Source organism: Talpa occidentalis, unplaced genomic scaffold (genome assembly GCF_014898055.3).
Source record: "Talpa occidentalis isolate TD23 unplaced genomic scaffold, MPIMG_talOcc4v2.1 talOcc4.11, whole genome shotgun sequence".
NCBI lineage: Eukaryota > Metazoa > Chordata > Mammalia > Eulipotyphla > Talpidae > Talpa > Talpa occidentalis.
In genome coordinates this window covers 90,505,657-90,528,021 of record NW_023601104.1, presented here as the reverse complement: position 1 = coordinate 90,528,021, position 22,365 = coordinate 90,505,657, and the positions used below count along the sequence as shown (strand labels likewise).

The 22,365-nt window shown below is 54.4% G+C and overlaps 1 protein-coding gene and 1 long non-coding RNA gene across 15 annotated transcripts in view; both read right to left on the bottom strand.

The window, feature by feature from the left end:
- Positions 1-2,137: 2,137 nt before the first annotated feature.
- IRF2BPL (interferon regulatory factor 2 binding protein like) lies at positions 2,138-5,330 on the bottom strand. Its single transcript, XM_037503811.2, is given in 2 exon segments — positions 2,138-4,626; positions 4,629-5,330. Coding segments are annotated over 2 exon segments (2,337 nt in total). The 5' UTR covers positions 5,302-5,330; the 3' UTR covers positions 2,138-2,962.
- Positions 5,331-17,401: 12,071 nt separating this feature from the next.
- LOC119239338 (uncharacterized) overlaps positions 17,402-22,365 on the bottom strand; it is a 42,417-nt gene continuing 37,453 nt past the window's right edge. For all 14 annotated transcript variants that reach the window (XR_005123812.2, XR_008550499.1, XR_008550501.1 and 11 more), the window contains one exon: positions 17,402-17,590. This is a non-coding gene — a long non-coding RNA (uncharacterized LOC119239338). The remainder of the gene's footprint in view (positions 17,591-22,365) is intronic.

The window sequence follows — 22,365 nt, the reverse complement described above, 5'->3', positions numbered from 1 at the left end:
CTAATAATGCACCCAGCAACAAGAAGGGGGAGAAAAGGACACTGTTCTCAGCTATTAATGACAGGCCCCTTTCCTACCTACGTGCACATAATCATAAAAGTTGCTGAATGGAATATTATTGCAATGACGAGACAGTTACAGCCAGCAGGAGCCGATAGACAACCAGGCAGGTAACAGGACCCACCCACTCCCACTTGGAGCCCCCAAGGGGTACTCATAGGCTCCACACCTGGACAGGTAATCCATACCCAAGTTCACATGCACAGTCCGTGCTGTGGCTGCAATCCTGCTCTTTCATTCCATGGTTGTTAAATACCTGTGACCCTCCATCTCCGTATTCTCAGGCTGCTGAGCTTTACCCATTTTAAGATTGTCTGGGTTGGGAGTGGGGGTTGGGAGCACCTTAGAGGATCTTCCAGGCAAAACATGCTTGGTTTTTATTAATGAGCTTATAAGAAAAGTCAACCCAGACCTTTAAGGGAAATGTGTGATTGGTAGCCAGGCAAGGATGGGTTTTAGAATTAACTCTTCCTACAGTCTGCTATGCATTATCACCCCCAAGTTAATTACCCCTGAGGATGAAAATAGGTTTCATGACTCATAAGCACCAATACAACACTTGGCAGCAGATGAAAATGCAAGGACACATTTGCAGGAAGCTGACACGCATATCTATTTATATGTGGGGAGATTCTTAAAGAGGTGAGACAGGCGCCTCCCATGTACCAGGATTAAGAGGCTGTAGCGGAGCCATCAATTGCCATTTATCCACACCTCTGAACACACACACACACACACACACACACACACACACATACACACACACAGAGTCATGGTTTCCACTACTTCCATGATGGTGGTGGCAAAGCAGCAACAGAAACTAAAAGGGTGTTATTAACAGCAAGTCCCAACACCAACCCAACCTTCCACCAGTGTTCTGGGCTAACTGGTGATTTGCTTTTTCCCAAACGTGCCTGTGCCCATACCCACCTCCCTACCCTCATGCTCCCTCTTTGATGGGAGTTAGATGGGGGATGCCAAGAGTTTGGCCTTTTTTGATTTTCTGGTCCCCAGGCCGTGGTGGAGACCGCCCTGGCCCACCTTGCACCGACCAAGAATGGGGTGTGGCCAAGAATGAATTTCAGATAGGATCTCTAGTTCTGTTTTGCTTCCTCCCTCCTGTTTTCTACTCTTCTTCCATTTGCCTCCAGGAAAGTACAAGGTTCAAATCAGGTTTGTTTGCCTTCTCCCAGCTCAGGGAGGGATTCAGTCTGGTCTCAGCCCAGGGAGCACAGCGCTCTCAAGACTAATTCAGTCCCGTGTCCCCTTCCCTGTTCCTCTGTACTTCACACATGCTGTCAAAAAGTTGATTTGGTGAATATTACATTTCTTCACCAGTGGGAATGGGTTTTATTAGGTGTCATGAGTGACCTCTGCCTCAGGAACTGGGCTGTTTTTTTTTTTCTCTTGCCCATTCTCTGCAACTATCGACCAACAAGCCAAGTGTCCTACCTTCAGACATACTTATCAAAAAGGGAGGAGGGGTATGTGTAATGAGTGAGGTGCATCCGTTGGCTGCAGGGACTCTTCTGGCTGAGTGTACCTGCCATTTATTTCTCAGTTGCCCACTTCCTCCAGCCTCCACTGACAGTTCCCAAGTGCTGTGACATTTTGCTTTAAATGTGCAGTAACCGTGATGTCTGCCGCACCCAAGAGGCAAAGTACTCTGGTTTGAGGGAGTGAGGGGTGTCTTCCACTTGCACAAGTCACAGCTGTATTGGGTATCAGCATATACACATGGCCACAGGGCCAGGCACCAAAAAGCATTCCTTGACGATGCCATTTGCAGCTGGGGCTGCATCCAGAAGAGATGCTGAAGAGTAAACAGAATTGCTTAGTCAGCAACTGCCCTGCCCCCAAGAGGTAAATGCAAACAGCCTGGTCCTGAGGGGGTGGGGCGGGCAGGCAGGCAGGCAGGCAGGCAGGCTGGTGCAAGGGCCTTACACAGATGCCATCTCCCCAGGTTGTCAAAGGTATTAGCACTGGTTTTCTATGTTGGAAGCAGGGCAGGTGTCCCCCATGTTGGAGCCCTGTGACCTTAGCCCTAGAAAAACAAACTTACTGACTCGGAGCAGAATTAATAGCAATTGAATTTATTACAAGTTACTAAGCTCCAAGGCACATTACAGTGTTCTGTTAAACTACAGAAATGTAGAAAGGACAAACAGAGCAGATTCTCCATGTCTAGCATTTCGCTCTACTGTTCAAAAGCATCCGTGCATCAAGAAAGCAAAAACGAAACAACACATGAAGACCCAACACATTCAGGTCAGTGGAAACAAACCAAAACATTTCCCTCACAAACTTGCAACAGAAAACACCCGCCCCCCCAACACCCCTCTTACCATTTTGCAAACATAACAGAAAAACAAAACAAAACAGAACAGAACAAAATAAAGTGAAGACTTTAACACTTGGGGCTGTTCAGAAGGAAGCTTTCACCATTTTTATAGCATCATTTTTTTCTTAGGCAGCAACACTGGCCTTGGCAAAAAAAAAAAAAAAAAAAAAAGTCATTTTCTTTTGTGTGTGTTTTTTTCCTTTCAAAGAGTGCATAACATTTACAAAAATACACACCAGCAGCAGTCGTTGCTAAGGGCTATTAATTCTGTACCTAGGCAAACACTGCCACCAAATAAATGCTAACGAATATGATGCAAATGATCCAACCAATATTATACTGCTTAACACAAACCAGCTTATCCTTCAAATAAAGAAGTTACATACCTTTGTTTCAAAATATAGAAACATACCACGAAAATAATGTCTATACATAAGACTAACTTTTTGCAGTTTGATATATTCACAATTCTACATCTTGGGGGTGAGGGGAGGGAGGCCCCAGCTGGGTAGGGTAGGGGCCCTCTGGGTGGGCGAGGAGCAGGTCTGGGGCAGAGGCGGTTCAAGGGTCTCTCTCCTTTTTCACCTTGACATCCCCAGCTAAGATAGTCGCGATTTCCCCCTGCATGAAAGCCCAAGGTACATTCGACCCGACTAGGGGGCATTTCTCCCCGCTGGGGCAGTAAACCTCGCCGGTAGCCCCCTGGGCCTTGATGCTCTCTCTGGAGCAAGGGAAGCAGAATTTGTGGCTGGGGACGGATGGGCACTGCACGAAATGTGTGTCCTCCAAACGTTCGTGGCAAATGGTACAGCAGAGGGGCCCGCTGTTGGCCATGGGGGAATCTGGAATGTTTTGGGGGTGTACTTGGTCCATGCCCGGGTGGGTGCTAGGCGGCGGAGGTGCCACCTGTAAATTCAGGTCCCCGTTCCGTGATGCCAAGCGGCGCTGCCCCGGCACCGAGGCGGGCGACACCGGGCTGCTGCTGTTGCGCCGCGCGGACGCGGTGGTGGAGTGCACGGAGCTGCCGTCCTTGGGCGAGTGCGCCGTGCCCAGAGTGTCTGCCACCGACATGAGGGCGGCCATGGGGGACGGGCCGTTCTGAGGGGCTGACTCGGGCGGGGTGGTCCGATTGGAATGGGGTCCCAGGGGTGGGGGCGGCGGGGGCGGGCCTCCGGCCGCATGCCCCGGCGCCGCAAAGCCCCCGGCCGACATGGTGAGCTTCAGCGCCTCGCTCTGGTTCGCCATCCACTGCTGCCTCTGCTGCTCCTCGCCCAGCTTCAGCGCGCCCTCGGCCGAGTCCGGGGGTTCGGGGGACGCCTTCCTCTTGCGCAGGCTGGCGGCTGCGCCCCGGCCCGAGGCGGCCGCGGGCGGCAGGGCTCCGGTCCCGGGGGGCGCGCTCGGGGCGCGGCTCAGACTCACCAGCGCTGTGGGCAGCATGGGGCAGTTGGAGTCCAGGTAGGGCTGGGGGAGCATGTCGGCGCCGGGCACGCCCTCCTTGAAGAAGCGCACGGCCTCGGGCAGCAGATCCCCGAGCAGGCGCCAGTCTCCGGAGCCGTGCTTCTTCTCGTACTCCAGATACTTGAACCCGGAGGAGAGCCCCCGGCCAAAGTCCTTCATGCAGTCCTGGTACATCTGCTTGGCCACCCCCGACGCGCTGGAGTACACGTTGCCCGAGCCCGTGGGGTACTCGATGAACAGCTTCAGCTCGTAGTCCATGCCGGGCTTGGACACGGCGTCGAAGGCGAAGACGCGGCCCAGCAGCGAGTGGTCCTTCTTGAAGCGCACCTCGTAGGGCGTGCAGCCGGCCAGCGTGAGCAGCGTGTCGCGCACCATCTTGGGCTTGCTGGCCCACTCCTCGGCGCGGTTGCGCAGGCTCTCGCTCAGCTCCGCCAGGGCCTCGGCGTTGCGCTGCTTCTCCTTCAGCTCGCGCTCCTGGTCGGTGCTCGACACCGAGCCGGGCCTCTTGCCACCGGCGCCCACGCCCACCTCGGCCACCGACGACGAGGTCGACGACGCCGCGGAGGACGAGGCGGCCGCGACGCCCGGGGTGCCGCCGAGGCACGCGGGGCCGCCGGGGGCTCCCGGGGGCGCCGGCGTCGGGGGCCCGCGACCGCTCAGGCCGTGCGGGGGCGGCGGGGGCAGCACGGCGGCGCCGGCCGGGCCGTTAAGCAGCGTCTGCGGCAGCAGGTTGGGGGGCACGGCGAGCTGGGGGCCGCCCCCGCCCCGGGGTTGGGCAGCCCGGTCACCAGCCCCCCGTGCGCCCCGCGCCGGGACGCCACCGACGCCGCCGCCGAGGACGAGTTGGGGCTCTGGCGGTTCAGCTCCGGCGGGCCCTCCTCGGGCGCGGGCTTGGGGAAGCCGTTGGGGCCCCCCAGCCCGTTGGGCAGCCGCGCGGCGTGGCTGCTGCTCCCCAGGCTCACCGGGGGCGGCGGGTACTCGAAGCGGCTGCGCTGCTCCACCGCGGCGGCGGCTGCGGCGGCGGCCGCGGCCGCGCTCAGGCCGTAGCGCTCCAGGCCGGACGGGGCCGCCAGCACCGCGGGCTTGCCGGCGCCATCGACGTGGTTGAGCTGCTGCTGCTGTTGCTGCTGCTGCTGCTGCTGCTGCGCGGCCGCCGCTGCAGCCGCGGCCGCGGCCGCCGCCTCCTTGGCCGACAGGGCCACCGTCTTGACCCCCACGGGCGGCGGCGGCCCGGGAGAGCGGCCGTCCTGGAAGCAGCCGTGCGCCCGCTTCAGCTGGCGCGCCGTCTCGATCACGAACTCGATGCGGTCCGCGCCCTCGTAGTTGACGCAGCCGCGGCAGACGGGCTCCGAGAAGTCCCAGATCATGGCCCAGGGCATGCGGGGCAGGTCGCACAGGTAGCAGGACTGTCTCCGGGACGAGGACACCTGCGCCGCCGACATGATGCCGGCCCCGCGGCCGGCCGGCCCCCGCCCGGGCGGCCTCCGCGGCGCCTGCTCCTCCGGGGCGGCCGGCGGGCTGGGGCGGGCGTCCGGCCGCGGGGGGAGGAGGGGGGCGAGGAAGTTGCGCCCCGGCGGCCGCGCCGCGCCTCTCCGCGGGGGGCCTCCGCCGGGCTAGTCGCTCCGCGCGGGGCTCGCGCCCGTCGCCTCCCGCGGCGGCCCCGGCGGGGCGGGCGTCCCGGCGCCTTCTTCCTGGAGCCGCGGCCCCGGGCTGGCCGGCGCGGGCCCGGGGGGAGGGGGCGGGGGTGCCCGGCGCGGGCGGCCGCCGGCGCTCGGCCCCCTCCCCGGCACGGCCGGCGCGCGGAAGCCTGAGGGGGGCCGGGCCGTCCTCTCCCGCGAGGGGCCCCCCACGAGCGCCGTCCTCTGCCCGCCGGGCTCGGCGCCCCGGGTCCGGTCTCGCTGGCGCCGCTGGTCCCCGGAGGGCCGGGGCCGGAGGGCGCGGCGGCCGCGAGGCGCGTCTCCCCTCAGCGGCAACGGCCGTTCGGCGGCGGGCGGCGGGCGGCGCGGCCGGAGGAGCCGGCAGGACGCGCGCGAGCCGGGCGGCGGGGCGCGCGCTCGCAGGCTCCGGCCGCCCCGGGCCGCGCGGCGCTCACGTCGGCGGCAGGGCGCTCCCGCGGCGCCGCGGCCCGGGCCGCATCCCTTCGCGCTCGCCTCGCCGGGAATGTGGGGTTGTGATTGTTACGCTACGTTCCGGAGGCGCGTCTCGGCGCTCGCGCTGCGGCTCGCGCTGTCCCCGGCTCGGCCGCGCGGGATGCCGCCCGGGCGGAGCGCTGACGTCACCGCCGCGCGCGGCCCGGCCCCGCCCCTTTACACTTCCTCTGTCTGCGGCGCCCACTTGTTGCTGCGGCGCGGCGCATGCGCGGCGGGGCGCCCGGATTCCTCCCCGCCGGCCCCTCCCCCGCGCCGCCGCCCGCCCCTCCCCCGCGCCGCGTGTGGACGACAGCTGAGGCCCGGCCGGCGGGGGCCGCGAGGCCGGGCCGGGGGTGGAAATTCAGCAGACCGTGACCTTTGCTTCCCCGCCCGACCCCCCCACGAGTCAAAACGCAGTGAAAAATCACAAACGTCGTTTCCGATCCCGCTCCCCCCCAGCCCCCCCAGGCAGTGCATTTAAATGTCCTGTCTCCGAGGTTTTCGTGGTAAATTGCACGTTGGGTATTACCCGTTTCATCATCCGCGATCAAACCTCCCCGCCCCTGCTATGGCGCTTGCACGCGCTGCCCCCGCCGATGCCGAAGCACCTGCAAAATTAGCTGCTTTCCACGTCTTCCCGAAACTGCCATTGCGATTTGTTGTCGAGCCTTGGTCTAAGAGCCCGAATTTCAGCGACGGAGCTCAATGAATTCAGGGCGAGCTCCTCCTCCCCCCGGCTGCACTCTAAACATTTTGGCTAGATCTCCAAAGAAGCTACGAGCACCCGGAGGCCTGTAAGGAAAACAGTCTACTGGCGGCGCACAGCTGCAGTGGGGGGCAGGGAGGGGAGGTGCTGAGAGGCCAAACAGGTGAGTGGTTTTTCCAGGCTTGATGAAAGGAGGTAGAGGCAGTGTTTTAATAATAGTGATAGCTCTTTTTAAGGCACTGCCGCAGTTTTCGAACTTCTGTCTCACGTGCTGTGATTTCCTTCCATAGTGCCCTGCAAGGAGCAAGACCTTCCTTTCTTCTGGCTTACAAGATTACTTGCTGCTCATCGTGATTGCTTACTGCAGAACAGATATGTGGGGCATAGCTCTGGGGGGGGGGGGCATTTCAACTGATTCTTCCAAGTATTGGGCCTGCCTCCCCGCACCCCGCACCCCTCAAAGAAAATTGAGATAACCCTGGGCAGGGCTGAAGAAGAAGGGAAGTAGAATGGGATTGCAGGTTCTGGCAGACCAGGTTGAAATTTCCTCTCCCTTACTGGTTTTGTGACCTTGAGCTGGTTACTTACCCTCACACAACCTCTCTGTTTCCCATCTGTTCAACGGGATCATAGCTTCGAACTTACTAGCGTTTGAGATTTCATTTTGTTTCTTGTCATAAAGGGAGGTAACTCACTGAGACCTGCCATGGGACAGACTGCTTGGTGGTTCATTTGCATCATTATTAATCCACAATATTATCTACAAGGTAGATTCTATTATTTACTGTTCTACGGGCTAGGAAATGAGGGTAAATAAATTGCCCAAAGGTCACATGGCCATTAAAGATGGAGCTAGGGTCAGAATGAAGTAAATCTGAGTTGGGAGTTGACTTTGACAATCTTAGGCCTTCAGAGGTGATTTGGGATGCACAACATTTCCATCAGCTACTCCCACCCCCCCCCCATTCTTTGTTACATATCAATACAACCTCTTGGAATGTGTTTTGCAAATACACCTTCTTAACCAACTCTCATCCTACCTTTCCAAACAGATTGTACCACTGAGTTCTTCCATATTCAGAAACTTTGGATCTGTCACTGCCTCAGCCCTGTGCTATACGTGAACACAGTGTCAGGCTCACAGGAAGCCATCAGTAAGTGCTGGTTATTGTTATTGATATTAATATTGGCGCTATTGCTACCCTGTGAATGCACTTTGTAAATTGCATAAAACTAAGGATCATTATTCTTATCACTATTACTACTAATTGTAATAAAGTTGAGGTAAAGCAACAGGAAGTTTTTGTTTTTATTTTGACACTTAACCTTCAGAGCCTATTCCCCCCCATCAGCAACTTCCCTTTCCCCCAGCACTACCTCTTCCACCCATGTGCAGGCCCTTGGTTAAAGGGAGTTTTTTGGATGGGGAGCATGGGGAAAGGAAGAGCCCTATGGCGCCCCTCTTTCATCTCAAAGCAGCCAGTTTCTCTGTTTTTGCAAAACAGTGAGCTCACTGTGCACTCCCCAACAATAATAAACTTTCCCTGGCCCGCTGGCTCCCGGCAGTGATTCCTCTGTGAAGAGCTGCTGGGAGCACTGCCTCACCCTTCCAGACTCCAGCCCTCCCACACCACAGCTATCCTGGAGTGAGTCAAAACATAGTGCTGGGAAGCGGTGTGACATCCCCACCAACCCCGGGCTTGGGGCTGGCCGTTCGCTTTGACTCGGCTGGTTAACCCATGTCTTTACATTAGTATTTATTCAGCTTGTCCCTATATTAAAGCACAAATGTGGACGAATAGCAGTTCAGCCTCAACGCTCCAGCCTGACTGCTAGAGACAGCAAGTTGGGTTCTTTGCCATAGTGTTATGTTTGGTATGCGCTCACATATGTCTCCATCTCCTTGTCTGTCTGTGTCTTTGCTGTTGCTACAGAAGAGATACACATACACATACATGCTGGGGGCCTTCAGACACACTGAGTTCACGATAAACATACATTTAAACAAATTTCCGTTAGCTTCGCTCTCTTGATTTGCTCACCTTCTTCCCCACAGAGAATCACCATCATTTATGGTGATAAATTTTGTCTTTCCCTGGAGTTGGCCCTTTTGGGGCTGGGTCAGGGATTTTGAGAGGCAAGAATACTAGTGTTTTGGAGATACGTTTCCCCCAAAGGACAATCTCATTTGACCATATTTCCACCACAATGGAAAGGAGCTGGTCAAGGATAGGGGGAGCAACCAAAGCCTCCTTGGAGAGACTAAGAGATCTCCGGCCACTTGGTCTGGGAGAGGAGCAGAACCAGGCTGAATCATGTGAAAGAAAAATGTACAAAGCTCCTCTGAGCCTGCCACCCGAGCAGGCATCTGTTTGCTCCTGCTAAACAGAGCAAAAGTCAGCTATCCACTTGGCCTTCCCCGGGAGGCCCCAGGCCCTGCCTTGAAGGTGAGCACAGGCGCTCTTGAAAGCTCCCTGCAGCCTCCCACCTGTCCTGCACCACACACCCTGATGTTTTGTGACAGAGATGGGGTGCGCGGGGTACTCTTTGGCCTGGCATTCCCGCAGCCAGCTGGCTTGGTCCTCGAGGAGGAGGCCTGGGCTGAACCTCGGCCATCCAACTGCAGCCAAGCACTCCAGCAAGAGAAAGGCCTTTTTTGGTAACAGCGCTGCGGTGAGCAGGTCCCTGTTCTTCGGCCCGGCCCTCTGGAGTCCTATCAGAGCAAGTTGAAAGCAAATGCCCAGCTTCCCCGAGGCCATCATCCGGGCGCTCCCAGAGCCCCAAGGACACGACCTGGGCCGGTCCGCAGAGACAGCCAAGGGGCCCTCGCGCTGGGGGGCCTCGAGGCTGCAATGGTGATTTACACTTTGACTCCAGCGCCGGTTCCGCGGCGGAAGTATTTGCCTTTTCTTAAAGGATTAATCCTGGTATTTAATAATAATAATAATAAAGTCTTAACGTAGGCCGGGGCATAGGGTTACGCAAGAGCCACTCGAGCGTGAAATCCCAGGCACGACGCGATTCGCTGAGCACCCCGGGGGAGGGGAGCCCGCCCCGCCCGCCAAGACCTGCCCAGCCTGGGGCGCGCGGGCAGCCGCTCGCTCCGTGCAAAATTGGGTGGAAGCAAAAAGAGGACGTAGTGGTTGGTGCTGGCACAGCGGCCTCTGCGAGCGGCGGGACCGCTGACTGCTTTCTTCCTGAAGGGGCGGAGAGCAGGCAAGGGAAGAAAGGCGCGTCTGGTTCCTGCCCCTCCCGCTTCCTCTCCTCGCCCGCGTGCCAGGGCCAGGGGGAGCCCAGCGCTGCCCTCAGCGAAAGCTGGCGTGTGTGTGTTTTAGGTCCACAAATAAAGGAACCCTGGAATGAACCTCCTGGGGACCAGGCCTAGAGGGGTGGGGGAAAAGAGAAGCGCCAGACAAGGGTGCTATTCGCTGACCCGGTTGGGTTCACACAAACACCCACGCACACCCCAAGAAGGGGGGAGCAGGGCTGCAGGGCTGGCGGGCTTGGAGGACGCCAAGTGGGCGGTGAGCTTGGCCTGGGGCCGTCGAGGCCACAGGTGCGCGCAGCCCCGGGCGCTCCCCCCGCTCCCCGCGAGCGCCTGGACCTCGGCCGGGCCCGCGAGCCAGCGGGCTCCCACCGGCCGGCACCAGGGCCGGGGATTTCCACCGCCCGGCCTCGGAGACCCGGCGCCGCCGGCGCTTTCCTGCCCCGGCCGCCAGAAGGCGGGGCCTCGAGCGGGAAGCCCGCCCGGCGGCCTCAGGGTCCCCGGGTTGAGTCTGGCACAGGCCGGCGGCCATCGCGGCTGTCCTTGGTTGGGGCGCACGGCCAGGATCTCCAAATATTTTGCCTTGCCCGAGATGGGCGGTTCAGCTCGAAACTCGGCAGGGGAAGGGAGGGCGCTGAGCGTTGAGTACATATTTACCGTTGTGTTGCTCGACCTGCACTTGGCTGACCCTGAGTAAGCTGTGTGACCTTGTGACAATCACTTGAACTTTGGTTTCTTAGTCTTTAAATTGGGGATACTTGCTCAGCCGCCTTTGTCCGCTTCCTTGTTTAGGATGGAAGAGACAATATTATAATCCACTTAATAAAATGGAAGAGCTTATGAACAATAGCGTGACCAACATTTGTCTAGGGCTGCGAAGTGTAATTCCCAGACATTATCTCATCAATCCCCACACCCACCCCGTGAGTTAGGAGTTCCTTTCAGCACCTTCCTGTATACGCGTGGAAGCAGGTCCAGAGAGGGTCCAGAATGAAAAGTCCACGGTCACTGGCTCTAAATCCAGCGTTCCTTCTCCTGCCACTTGGTAGACTTTGGCCAGTGGGGGGTGGTCCCAGATGCAGCCAAGAAACTGCCTCTCCCTGCAGTAGTTGGCAGGTAAGAATGCCACTAGTGTCCCAGTGGATGCAAGGTTATGTTCAAGTTAGAACTGGTTATTTGGAGTTAAAATCACTCACCATTTAGCTCTGAGCAAAATTGTGTAGCCATGCTTCCCTGGCAACCCCCTGAGATTTTTCTCTCTCTTCCAGGGTGTTCTATAACCTGGTCCTAGGCAGAGGTGATGGAGGAAAATCTGAAGTTCTGGAACACATTTATGTATTCAGGAACTTACTGAGTTATACTTACTAAGGGCGGCTGGGCCACTTGATGGCTGTGACCTAAAAGCTCTTCCAGCCTAGGAGAGCCCTAAATGCTGACAGTCAAACCTAGCCTAGGCCTCCCTGGAGCCAGTCAGGGAACAAGGTGACTTCCCAACTCTAACCCAGCTAGAGGTCCAGCAATGCTTTAACCTGAATGTCCCTCTCTAGCCAGATGCAGGGGAACAGCCTTGGTATGACCCTAGTGGGTGTGAAACTATTCTCATCTCTTACATTTTGTTTCAAATCAGAAACTTGGCTCAGAGGGCCTGGCCAGTTTCCATTCCCCCGCTCCTTACCTTTGCCCTTCATCTGCCCTTCATCCAGTTATTCAACTGTAGATTTAGAGTACACTCTATAGTCCTGGGGCTCTAATGATAAACCAAGCCAGAATGGCTCTAGTCCAGAATCTAGAAGCTTTCATTTCCTTTTAGGTGTCCTAGTTTCCTGATGTAATAGCCCAAAAGTCATTAGAGGCAGTGGCTGGCTCAACAGTGCACCAGCCATATGATTGATTTAGAGCAATCTGTTCTCTGGGCCTCAGTTTCCTCACCTGTCAAATGTTTTGGATGTTAAAACTGGTTCTTCCTACTTCAGGGGGTTCCTGGAACTTCCATATGTTAATGCCTAGGGCTGTAGGAAGGTGAACCTTTGTCAGCCATGTGTATTCCACCTCAAGAACTTCTAAGTAAAATATCTGGAAAGAGGCCTGTCCACACTCTTCATCTTGCCCTTGGAGGATTTCCTCCTGGTGTGGCCAGCCCAGCACCTCTGTTCTGCACTGAGGGACGTGGCAACAGTGACAGCCTTGGACCCCAGAGCTAGAATCAGACTAGTGCAAAGTTAGGCTGCCTCCTCCTCTCTCCTTAAGGGACTTTCCCTCCCCAATCGGGGTGGTGCTGAAGCTTGGAGGAGTTGGATTTATTTGGGGCTTTAAATTTTTTGTTTTGGTCAATTTGGAAAGAAAAGAGGCAATGACCTCTTCTTTAAAAAAACAAAAAAACTAGGCAGGAAGTGTGCAGGGCTGAGTGGCAGGGACTAAGGATGTAATTACAGGTTTTGTTCAGCATTTTCATGTAATTAAATCCAAAGGAAAGCGAGCCTCACTCAATGAGGCTTCTTGGATGCCAGGTAAACCGGCGTGCGTGTTTGGGGGGGGTCGGTTGAGGGCGGGGGGGGGGGGTGCTCTCTTGTGTGTGTGCGCGCACACGTGCTTGCGCCCTGGGGTACAGAGAAGCGGCAGGAGATGAGACTGGGATTTGCTTTGCAGGCTGAGAAGTGGGTTTCTCGCCCTTATTAATATTCTTGCATCCCTTTTCCAAAAGGTAGCCTATTATTCATCTTTGATTCGGTTCCGCCGCACTCTCCTCGGTACCATAGCCCACCAGCCGTGCGCAGCCTTCTCCACACTGATTTCCCTTCAACCGTGGACTGCCCCCCTCCCCACTTTTTCATATTGCTGCTTTCTGCCTGGTTGCCCGCACAATAAACCCTCTGCAAAATCCACAGCCAGTTTTCTTGCCTGCAGTTTCGATACCAGCGACTCCCAACGCGGCGAAACAGTCCTTGCTTTTGTTTTGAACATCTTCTGCCTTTCCCTGCTCGGCTTTTACAACACTTCTTACCACCCCCGCCCCGCCCCGCCCAGGACCCCCGGTGACTGCCTCGGTTTCCCCCTTGCAGGCGTCTCTTTGCGCGCGAGCCGGGGCGGGGGGCTGCAAATCCCGGCGCGTTGGAAATGGGTCCAAAGCCTCCCTGCGCACGGCTCCTCTCCCCTCCCCTGCCTCCCCTCCCCCTCTGTGTCCCTCGGAGGTTTCCTGGACGTTGTGAACTGGCAGCAAGAATGGATCCACTGTCTGCTCACATTCTTAAGGGCAGGAAACCTGACCCACCCCAAAACCACGCGCTCCAAAAGAAGGACACTTGCATTTTCCGGGCGGGCGGGCCTCTGCTGGGGTGAGCAAGGCTGGCCTCAAGCGCCCCTTCCTCGCCACCTCCACACCCGCCCCCCCACGCCCGCAGAGTACCCCCCCCCCCACTTACGCCCCCTTCACCTACCCTCCCCGAGAACAGATTGTTTATCAGAGCGGGCAGCCAAGAAACCTACTCCTGTTTCTGGCCTCTGCCAAAGATTAATCACACTTGGGAAATGCACAAAACTTGACTCTGCAGGGGCGGGGCGGGGAGGGGGAGGGGCGGCGTAGTTAAAAGGAAAGACCAATAATTTTGACATTTCACAAGCTGACCAAATTGGTGCTACCTTTCCCCTCCTTTATTTTAGGAAGTCAACGCAGAGACCTGAATGATCGTTCATTCTCGCTCCCTCGACCTTCACCCCTATATGCGCCCCCCCCCTTCACTAGATCTGCCTGTTTGATGCTTTAACAGCACTGACTGGCTTTTAATTCTGATTAACATTCTCAGCTGGTGTGTATGTGTGCGCGCGCACGCGCTTGCGTGCCTGGGTGTGTGCGCGCGCGCGCGCGCGTGTGTGTGTGTGTGTGTGTGTGTGTGTGTGTGTGTGTTGGAAAGACATATTCACAAACCTGACCGCCTGACAAATCCCCCCTTTTCATCCTTCTCTTTGAAATGACATCAAGATGGACTGGGGAGAGGGGATGAAGAAAGGAGGTATGGAAAAAAAGGGGGGAACAATTTATGTGCTTTTCTAAGGCAGCTGGTAAAATTCCTAAGGGAGAACAAACGCCAAAATTGACTGTCTCCGTGTGTTTTAGACCGGATCGTCAGGGTGGATCCCATCACGTCGGGCTCTGCACAGGACCTACATCCTGGAAGGCAGGGACACAACACAGAACAGCCCTGTGGTGGGGAGGGATCCTTCTGACAGCGGCAGGAGATAGGTATTTGCTCTCACCAGATTCCTTTCTATTGGGATTTTTTTTCATTGCAAGATGAATTAAAAAAAAAAAAAAAAAACTGGGCTGATAAAGAAAAACCAAGGCTAGAAAACGCCCCATAAAACATGGCCCCCAAAGGGGAGGTGCAAAACCCATTTGATCCAAGATATAGATATCTCCACCCTGGGTCCCCCCCCCCCTTTGCTTTACAACTCTGCAGACATCAGGTTAGCAAAAGGTAATAAATAGTCCTTGCACAGCGGGGTCTGGACTAGTGAAAACAGTTTACTGAAATTAATGGGCCTCGCTTGAACCAAAACCTCCACTTTGGAATTAATGCCAGACATAGTTTTCCTGAACGCTATCCAAGTGCCTAAGCGGCAGACAATTTTCTTTCTATTTGTGCTGGAAAATAAAGCTCCGGCCCTTGATCTCCGTACAGATTATAATTTTTTTTTTTTTTTTAAACTCAGCACAGTAAACACTATGCCAATCTCTGCTAGCAGAAACCCAGTGCTCTGGGCTGTGCACGACACAAGTTATCTGGTAAACTTTCCATTCGAAAACCATCTCTGAACTCCCTCCCCATCCGTGGCCTCAGCGCTTTCCCCAGGACACCCGAGAGATTCAAGGAAAGCTCCAGAAACAGGCTCATTCTCAATAACAACCTCTTCCCCAGGGCTCTTGGAAAGCCGGGGCCTGAGCAACGCAGCCCATGACCTCGGTTCCCACCCCACAGGCGGCTCCCCAGCACCCGACTGAAACCCGCCCCCGGTATTCAGGGTGTCTACAGTTCTGAGACTACTTTTAATTTTATTTTTATTAAGGTATGTGCAAGGCTGACAGGCACACACATACACAGCCCACACACACATACACACCCAGTGGTGAGGGCAGGTCCAGCGCAGCCCGGGCTGTCCCGGCTGTCAGTGCCTAACCCTGACCCCCCCCCCAGCCCCCCATTAATAAAAGCCCGCTAGTGGGCAGCCCGCGCTCTGGTTTTCATTGCACAGTCTGCACTGGTGACACAGGACATGTGGAAAATTTTGAGAGCACTGCGGTGAATGGCGTGGAGGGGGGAGCGCGCAGGGGGAGGGGAGGGGAGGGCAGGGCTGGAGGCGCAGGGGGGTGGGGGGGGAGCGAGTTACTTTTTAGCTTCCGCTAAGTACTTGGCAGCTCGCCAGGCCCGGAGGATGCTGGGAAGCGAATGCCTCCCCAGTATAAACTGCCAGCTTTAAGCAGCCCTGACAGTTCTGCTCCTTCCAAACTTGGCAGCCGTTCAAAGTGCTCTTTCATTTGAAATGCTGGAAGCCTGCCATGTGCAATGCAGATTTGCTGTGCCTGTGCGCAGAAGGAACTGATAAATGCCGTTGCAGTTGCCATGGGGACAGGAGGCTATCAGAATGGCCTTGTGATCCGCAGCCTCTCAGCGCGGCAGGCTCTCGCTCCTGCCCCTCCTCCCTCTAGTCACTGAGATGGTGAAATAAATGTTCTGGAAAAAGGTTAACCCTCCCTGCTCTGGTTCCGAAGCCGAGGGGAGGTTAACCTCTAAGCACTTGCCGGCTTGAAGGGCCAGCCAGGACCACAGGCCCACCCTGCCGTCCAGGGGCGGGTCACCCTGTCCCCAGCCCCCCCACCCAAACAATCATGCACACTCCCCAGCTTCCTGTTCCCTGGGGGTTTTCACAAAGCTGTGTTTTTAATAGAGCTTTTCAGCAAGCCCTAGTGTAAGTCTTTGAGTCATCAAAACCCGGATGTAAACACAGCAGCCCTGCATTCTGCACAGTTTGCGTGTATTTTATCTTTTTAATAATATTTAGCTGGCAACTTAAAACTGCAAGGATGCCAGATATTTTAGCCAGCCACTTACATCATGCAGCATCCATCTTAGGGAGAACGGCAGCTTGTCCTTTCCTGTTCTCTCTCTCTCTCTCTCTCTCTCTCTCTCTCTCTCTCTCTCTGCCCTGAGACTACAGGAAATCTGGGTCTCTCTGGAGCCATCTTACTGCAGCAGACAACCCAGACCCTTAGAACCCTGGGCTTGAGAATAAGCATGACATCATCACCTTGGGCAGCAACAACCACCATGTCTTCCTGTTGGACACAGACACTGGGCGCTCCCAGATAAAGCAGGCCTGTGGCTTATGCTGTGGGTGAGGGTGACCAATCTGCACGGCAGGGCCCCCCATTTTGCTGGAGCTGCTATTTGAAACACAGTCAGATTCAATGTACAGAAACAAAACAGTATGTTCGATTTGGTACATGCTCAGGTCTATAATGCCAACTCTCCGGGTGGCCTGTTTAATGGGGGAAAAATGAATTACTCCATTCCAGCCAAGGCCTATGGAGGCCAAAGACGCTTAGTGATTTATTTACATTGAGCCAGTATTCCTTCTCACCCCAACTCGCTATTTCCTGAAGGTTTCCTAAACCTCAACCTTCCTTAACATCCCAGGAAGAGAACGTATTTTTCCTGTGACTTCCAATGTTTTCTGCTAAATATATTCAGCACACTGTTGATCTAGGGTTTCAGCTTTCAGACCTTTGTGTACTTTTAACACCTTGAGGCTGTTCCACTGAAAAATGGTGTATGTTTATTAAAGAGGACTTTGTGCCGGGCATGAAGGCAGTGGGAATTTCTGTGTGGGTCTGTGTGTATAATGAGGGGCTTCAGGATGGGATCCAAGGCAGAGATCTGTTCAGCTTTGAAGCCTTTGACAAAGCAGGCCCTACACAGCTCACAGGAGCCCCTGAGTGACAGGAATGTTGTCCCGAATGAGGTGTTCCTTCATACGAGCACCGCTGTCCTGGAGGCTGGGACAGGGGACACCGAAAATGTCCCAGGTTCCCGGGACTGAGCTGCAGTTTCTTTTAACCTGTCTCTCTCTCTCGGTGTCAGCTAAGGATCAACGTGGCAATTCCGGCCAGGGCAATGCGCTCTTGCCTCGCTGGAATTTCCTGACTTGAGTAGCCCCTTCCAACAAATAAATTAATCAATAAAAGCCATCTGCTTCATCTTGCCGGCAGGCACAGAGCTGAAAGGGTAGTGTTCAACTCGATTTTTAGGACCAATTGGCCCTTGAGACATTTCGAGGTGGGTTTTGGCTTGGAATGAAACAGGAATTGGAGGCAGAAATCAGGTGATTCAGAAAGCCCTTTCTCTCCCCCCTCCCCACCCCACCCCACCCCACCCACCTTCCCCAGACAATCCAGGCAGCTGGGTTTCTGGCTCTCGCAACCGCTAAGCTTTGGCAAGCCAAAAGCACATTTTGTGGTGGTGATTCCTTCCCCAGGTTGACGGACAGGTTTCAGTACAGAGCGTGAGAGGGGTTTCCTGCCTGTGCACATGGATCAGAGGCTGTATTTTTCATCCAGGGCTTCTGGTGACAGTTTTAAGCTGGAAGAACAAAGAGGATTGTGAGGAGCCCCTATCAGCAGGGTCCAGAGATAAAGAATCTATGCACAGAGCTTGCCACACGTAGCTGGATGTATGATTTTTTACATTTTAACCACGGGAAGAGTCGCCCTGACTGGCCTCAAATGGGAAGGTTTACAAAAGCCATTTGGGGGCTCTTGAGTGTCTTTCCAGATGGAAGCCAGCCCTGAGATTCCAAACAGCCTGGACACTGCCCACGTTCTGCCCCCGATAGCAGGATGACAACAGGGGAAGCCGGAGGTGCGGCCCCTCTACCAAGGCCTGAACAGCCAGCTTCCCAGAAGTCCATGGATTAGGAAAGTCTGTCAGGGCTGCTTCAGGAGCTTCTGGGGAACAACTCCCTTTTGTTTTGCTGTCTAGCATGTGACCAGAATGCTGCTAGCTAATTTTAACCCCACCAAAGTACTGCTTAGTGGGGGGGGGCGGGGGGTGGAACAAGAAACAAACAAACAGAAAAACCTATCTTACATCTGGAAAGAGAAATGCTGTGGGCTGGATAAAAGCTTTTTCAGCCCGTGTTCCTTCCTGTTTTAGTTTCCAAACTTGCATTATCGGTAACCTGAAAAATGACGAGTTTCACCAAATTCCTGGATATTGCACAAGAGGACAATGAGTCTATTTTGGGTGTTGTGAGTGTGTCTGGCACAGACCCTGGAAGCCATTGTTTTCAGGAGGGAGAATGCTGTGGGGTTTCCTGGTGCTTTCCTTCTAGGGTCACAAAGCCCCAAAAGGTACCAGGGAAGGGGGTGTTCTCCATGGCAACCATGCAGGTTACACTCTGAAAGGACCTGGAAGAGAAGTGGCTGGTTCCACCAGTGTGGGGGTAGCAGTGCTAGCCTGTGGCCCTGGGAGGTGTTAAGAGGTAGATTGTAGGGAGTGTTTGAAGTGGGTCAGTAGGAGCAGGAAGAAGTAGGGAGAGGGCCTCTTTCACAATAGCTGGGTGGCCCCCTGGGACACAGGCCATCCCCTCACCCCCTGAGTTTCCATATCCGCTTTTAGCACCAGGAATTAATGGAGGACTTCATGGAGTGCTTCACTCTGGATACTGGATTCTCAAAGCATTCCCATGGCGGTTAATTGTTGTCTGGCTGAGTGACGTTAGTGAAAAGTTACAGAAGCTCAGGAGCTAGGAAAGTAAGCAGGTTGGATAAGATAGTGTGTAGCTAGGCAGTTGCTGCCAGCTGTTCTAGAACCAGGCAGTGCAGGAGGCTCTCACAAACTTAAAGGTCCACAGTGCTGACCCAGAAGAGACTGAGAGGAAGGACCCCAGTGGATGCTGCAGCTCCCTTGGCCCCCAGGGGAGCTTGGTGACACTTGTGCTGCCAGCTGTGCGGGCTTCAGCCCTCCTACGAAGCCCCTTGCTCAGGCCTGTCCTGTTTGGCCAACTTCGATGTATTTAAAGGTCCTTGTTGATCTCTGAGGGCCCTCTGAGGTCTATCTTTGGAAGGGCAAGGAACCTCCTAGGAGATGGTCATCCCATCACTGGCCTCAAAACTGCCGCTGTTAACGTGCCCACAGGGCGGGTGAAGACCAGTTGGTATTTCCTACAAGGTTCTGTTTACTCTGTTGTTCCAAAGGCTTGTTTTCAGCAAGATGTTATGCTTTTCATTAAAAAGATGAGAGCTCTTGAGTAAGTGAAAATATTTTTGAATCCTTGTAAATATGTTTGAATTTCATTTGTTGCGTCTCACAGTAGGGGGTTCGGGCTGGTCAGCACTTTTATCTGCAAAGCTGAAAACTTTTCCTGGGGGCTCACAGCTGGCTCTTCTGCACAGCAGTTCTGTAAAGTTCGCTATATGAACTCTCTGTATACAAATGCTGAAGTAGTGCTTGACTTCTTCCATCGGAAGTTGGCCCCTGTGCTTCTCTGCAGATATTGACCGGCTTTCAGGTGTCATGAGGGCACGTTCTTCATTTACCTCTCCAGCCAGAGGATTCCGGATTGTTTCCTAATGGCGCCACAGATGGATCGCAGCTGGAGCAAACGTAACTCCTTAAGGGGTCAGCGGGGTGAGAGAGGGCAGGGGATCTTGGGAAAGTTCCTCTTTCTAAGCCAAAGCTCAGGAATGAGTGGGGCCTCTGGTGTGAAAACTTTCCAGATGGGGGAAGAAAGGGTTGATTCCAAAAAATTGCTTTGGGGAGGCCAACTATTTTGAAATTGCCTTTAAAACAAACAGTCCAAATGTTTAAATTAACCTGGAAAGCCCTTCCTTTTTTCCTTCCCCTACAATCCAAGTCTGCTCCCTTGAACATCAATCACTAGGAGGAGCATTTGCTCAGCCATCTCTCCCCCCCCCCACCTCTTTTTATCATCACTATCATCATCCTCATCCTTCTCATCGTCAGCTTTGGTTTGGAAAATTTTCCCAGGCTACAGCAATAGAATCTTTCCAAGAAAATGTATGAGGAGTGTCTGTGCTTTGAGTTTTTCTAGAAGGGGCTGAACATGTCGTTCAGAGACACCCAGAAGGGACAGCCAGGTCTTGTGCAAAGAATCCAGTCAAGCAACAAGGCACACGTGCCGGAAAGATGTGTGAGCATTCAGCGTGCTAAACCAAGGTGTGGTTTAACAGACCTGATTGTCCTTCACTGCTGCAGCCTTTTATTACTGCAGCTGCCTCGATGTCAGTCTGAGAGCTGAAGTACCCTGTCTCCTGGAGATAGGCTCAGAACAGTGGGGGCCAGGGTTTGAACTTCATTCTCAAGTTAGGAGCTCTTGGAATTTCTGCCTAAAGAACACTTCGAAGATTAGATGGAAAAGTGCAGGGGGTGACTACTCATCCAGCAGGGAGGGGACCCACCCAAGCATGGGCCATAATGGGCAAAGGGTGTCCTTAGGCTCTTGCTGCTCAGGGTGGTGCCAATCCCAGCCCATGCCAGCCCAGATCCACTTGGATCCCCAAACACACACAGCTGCATGCAAGCATGGATCTAAAATCTGCGCGCAAAATGAGAAATCCATCCGACAGACAAAAGGACTGAGGGGACCCAGAGGACAGAGCTGGTTCTGGAAAGCAGAGGCAGCTGGGAAGTGCACGCCTTTCAGCCAGTTCTCGGGAAAGGAACAGAGATCATCGCTGGTGGTGGGGGAGTCGGGGTTGCCCTGAACCTGGAGAACAGAGTTGCCCCAGCTACTCTCCTATGGGAAGGCTGCTTCCTGTGGTCACAGGACCCGGAGACCTCAGGAGAGGAAGGAACAAGCAGGGGCGGCAGCACTGGATACCGAAGGACTCAGCTCCTGGCTGTGCTCACCCAGGAGTTTGAAGGCTGTTTACTAGTTACGCTGTCATGGTTCTTGCAATAGAATCTTTCCTTTCTGCCCAGGGCAACTACAGACTTCAGGAAGCATCGCCCCCATAGCAGGTCGGGAAGATGCTTACAGCTCAGGCTGTGTAGCATTCATAGCAACGATGGCCCGCACAGCTAACATTCACTGGGTACCTTTCCTGGGTCTGGCATGGTGCTAAGTGTTTTATTGCATTCTGTCTTCTAATCTATACCTAATGAAGTAGTATAGATGAAGAAACAGAAGTTCAGAGAGGTTAAGTAACTTGTGCCAGGACACACAGCTAGCAGAGTGCCTGGAAGAGAGTAAGCACACATTTCATGCTAAGATGTAATGATCCAGAGTCACTGTGCTCGTTCAGCATTCAAGGCATTCATAGTTTTGCTGAGTCTCCTCCAACCCTTGGAAAATCCACATGCCCTGAACACCCACATCAGCCCAAGTGCAGAGGGGCACAGTGCTGATGCCAATGGTGAATATGTCTCCAGCTCACATTCACTTGGGTTCACTAGGGGATCCAAGTCTTCAAAATCAGATTAAATCTAATCACTCTATTTCCCTGCTTAAAAATCTTCTAGGCGGGGCCTCCTCTGGTGGCAGAGGTGGTTGAGCACCGCTCTGTGAAGCTGTCCGCAGCCTCTACAGTGCCACTTCGATCCCGGCAGGCTGGCGAGAATCCCACACAGGTGGCAGACCTCTCCTGCCTCGCCCGCTGCTCCCCTCAGCAGTATATTTCGTCAGTCTGCCTGTTCTGTTCCCCGCTCTGTCTTTGGTGAATCCTCTCACCCTCCCGCACATCTGTCCTGTACCCTAGTTCTTGTATAAATAAATAAAATAAATCTTTTTAAAAAAAATCTTCTAGGCACCTAACAGAATCACAACGAACTCCTTAGCCAGGAACACAAGGCTCCTGGGAAACTGCCCCAAGCCCCTTGCTGCCTCTTCCTGCCCAGCAATTACTTTCTGACCACATTCAAGTCTTCTCTGTTCCTTAATGCAGTGTGAACTTTCAGGTCCCCCCACCTAACAGCCCTCTTTTTTCTGCCTGGAAAGAATGCTGTCCCCCTCTTATTCTTTGAGCGAAGGTCTTTGCATCTTTCAAAACCCAAATCAGTTTTTACGTCTCCTGTGAAACTAGTCTTCAGCTCCAGGACTCCCTATTTCCATGGCAATCTGTATATATCACAAAGAGTTGTAGTTACCTGTTCAACTCCCCCAAGGGAGCCTCCTTGAAGTTCAAGGCTAGGGCTTACCCAGCTGTCCCCACAGTCACCTAGTGCCCTAAATAAATGCTAGTCAAATGAACAGACCTGACTGTAAATTCTCATAACATAATTTTATTGGCAGTAAAATAGTATGTGGGTATATATGTGTATTATTGACACCTGCCCTTGTTCCAGCAAGAATTTGAAGTAGACATGGATATGATAACCTTTCTTACTCACAACAG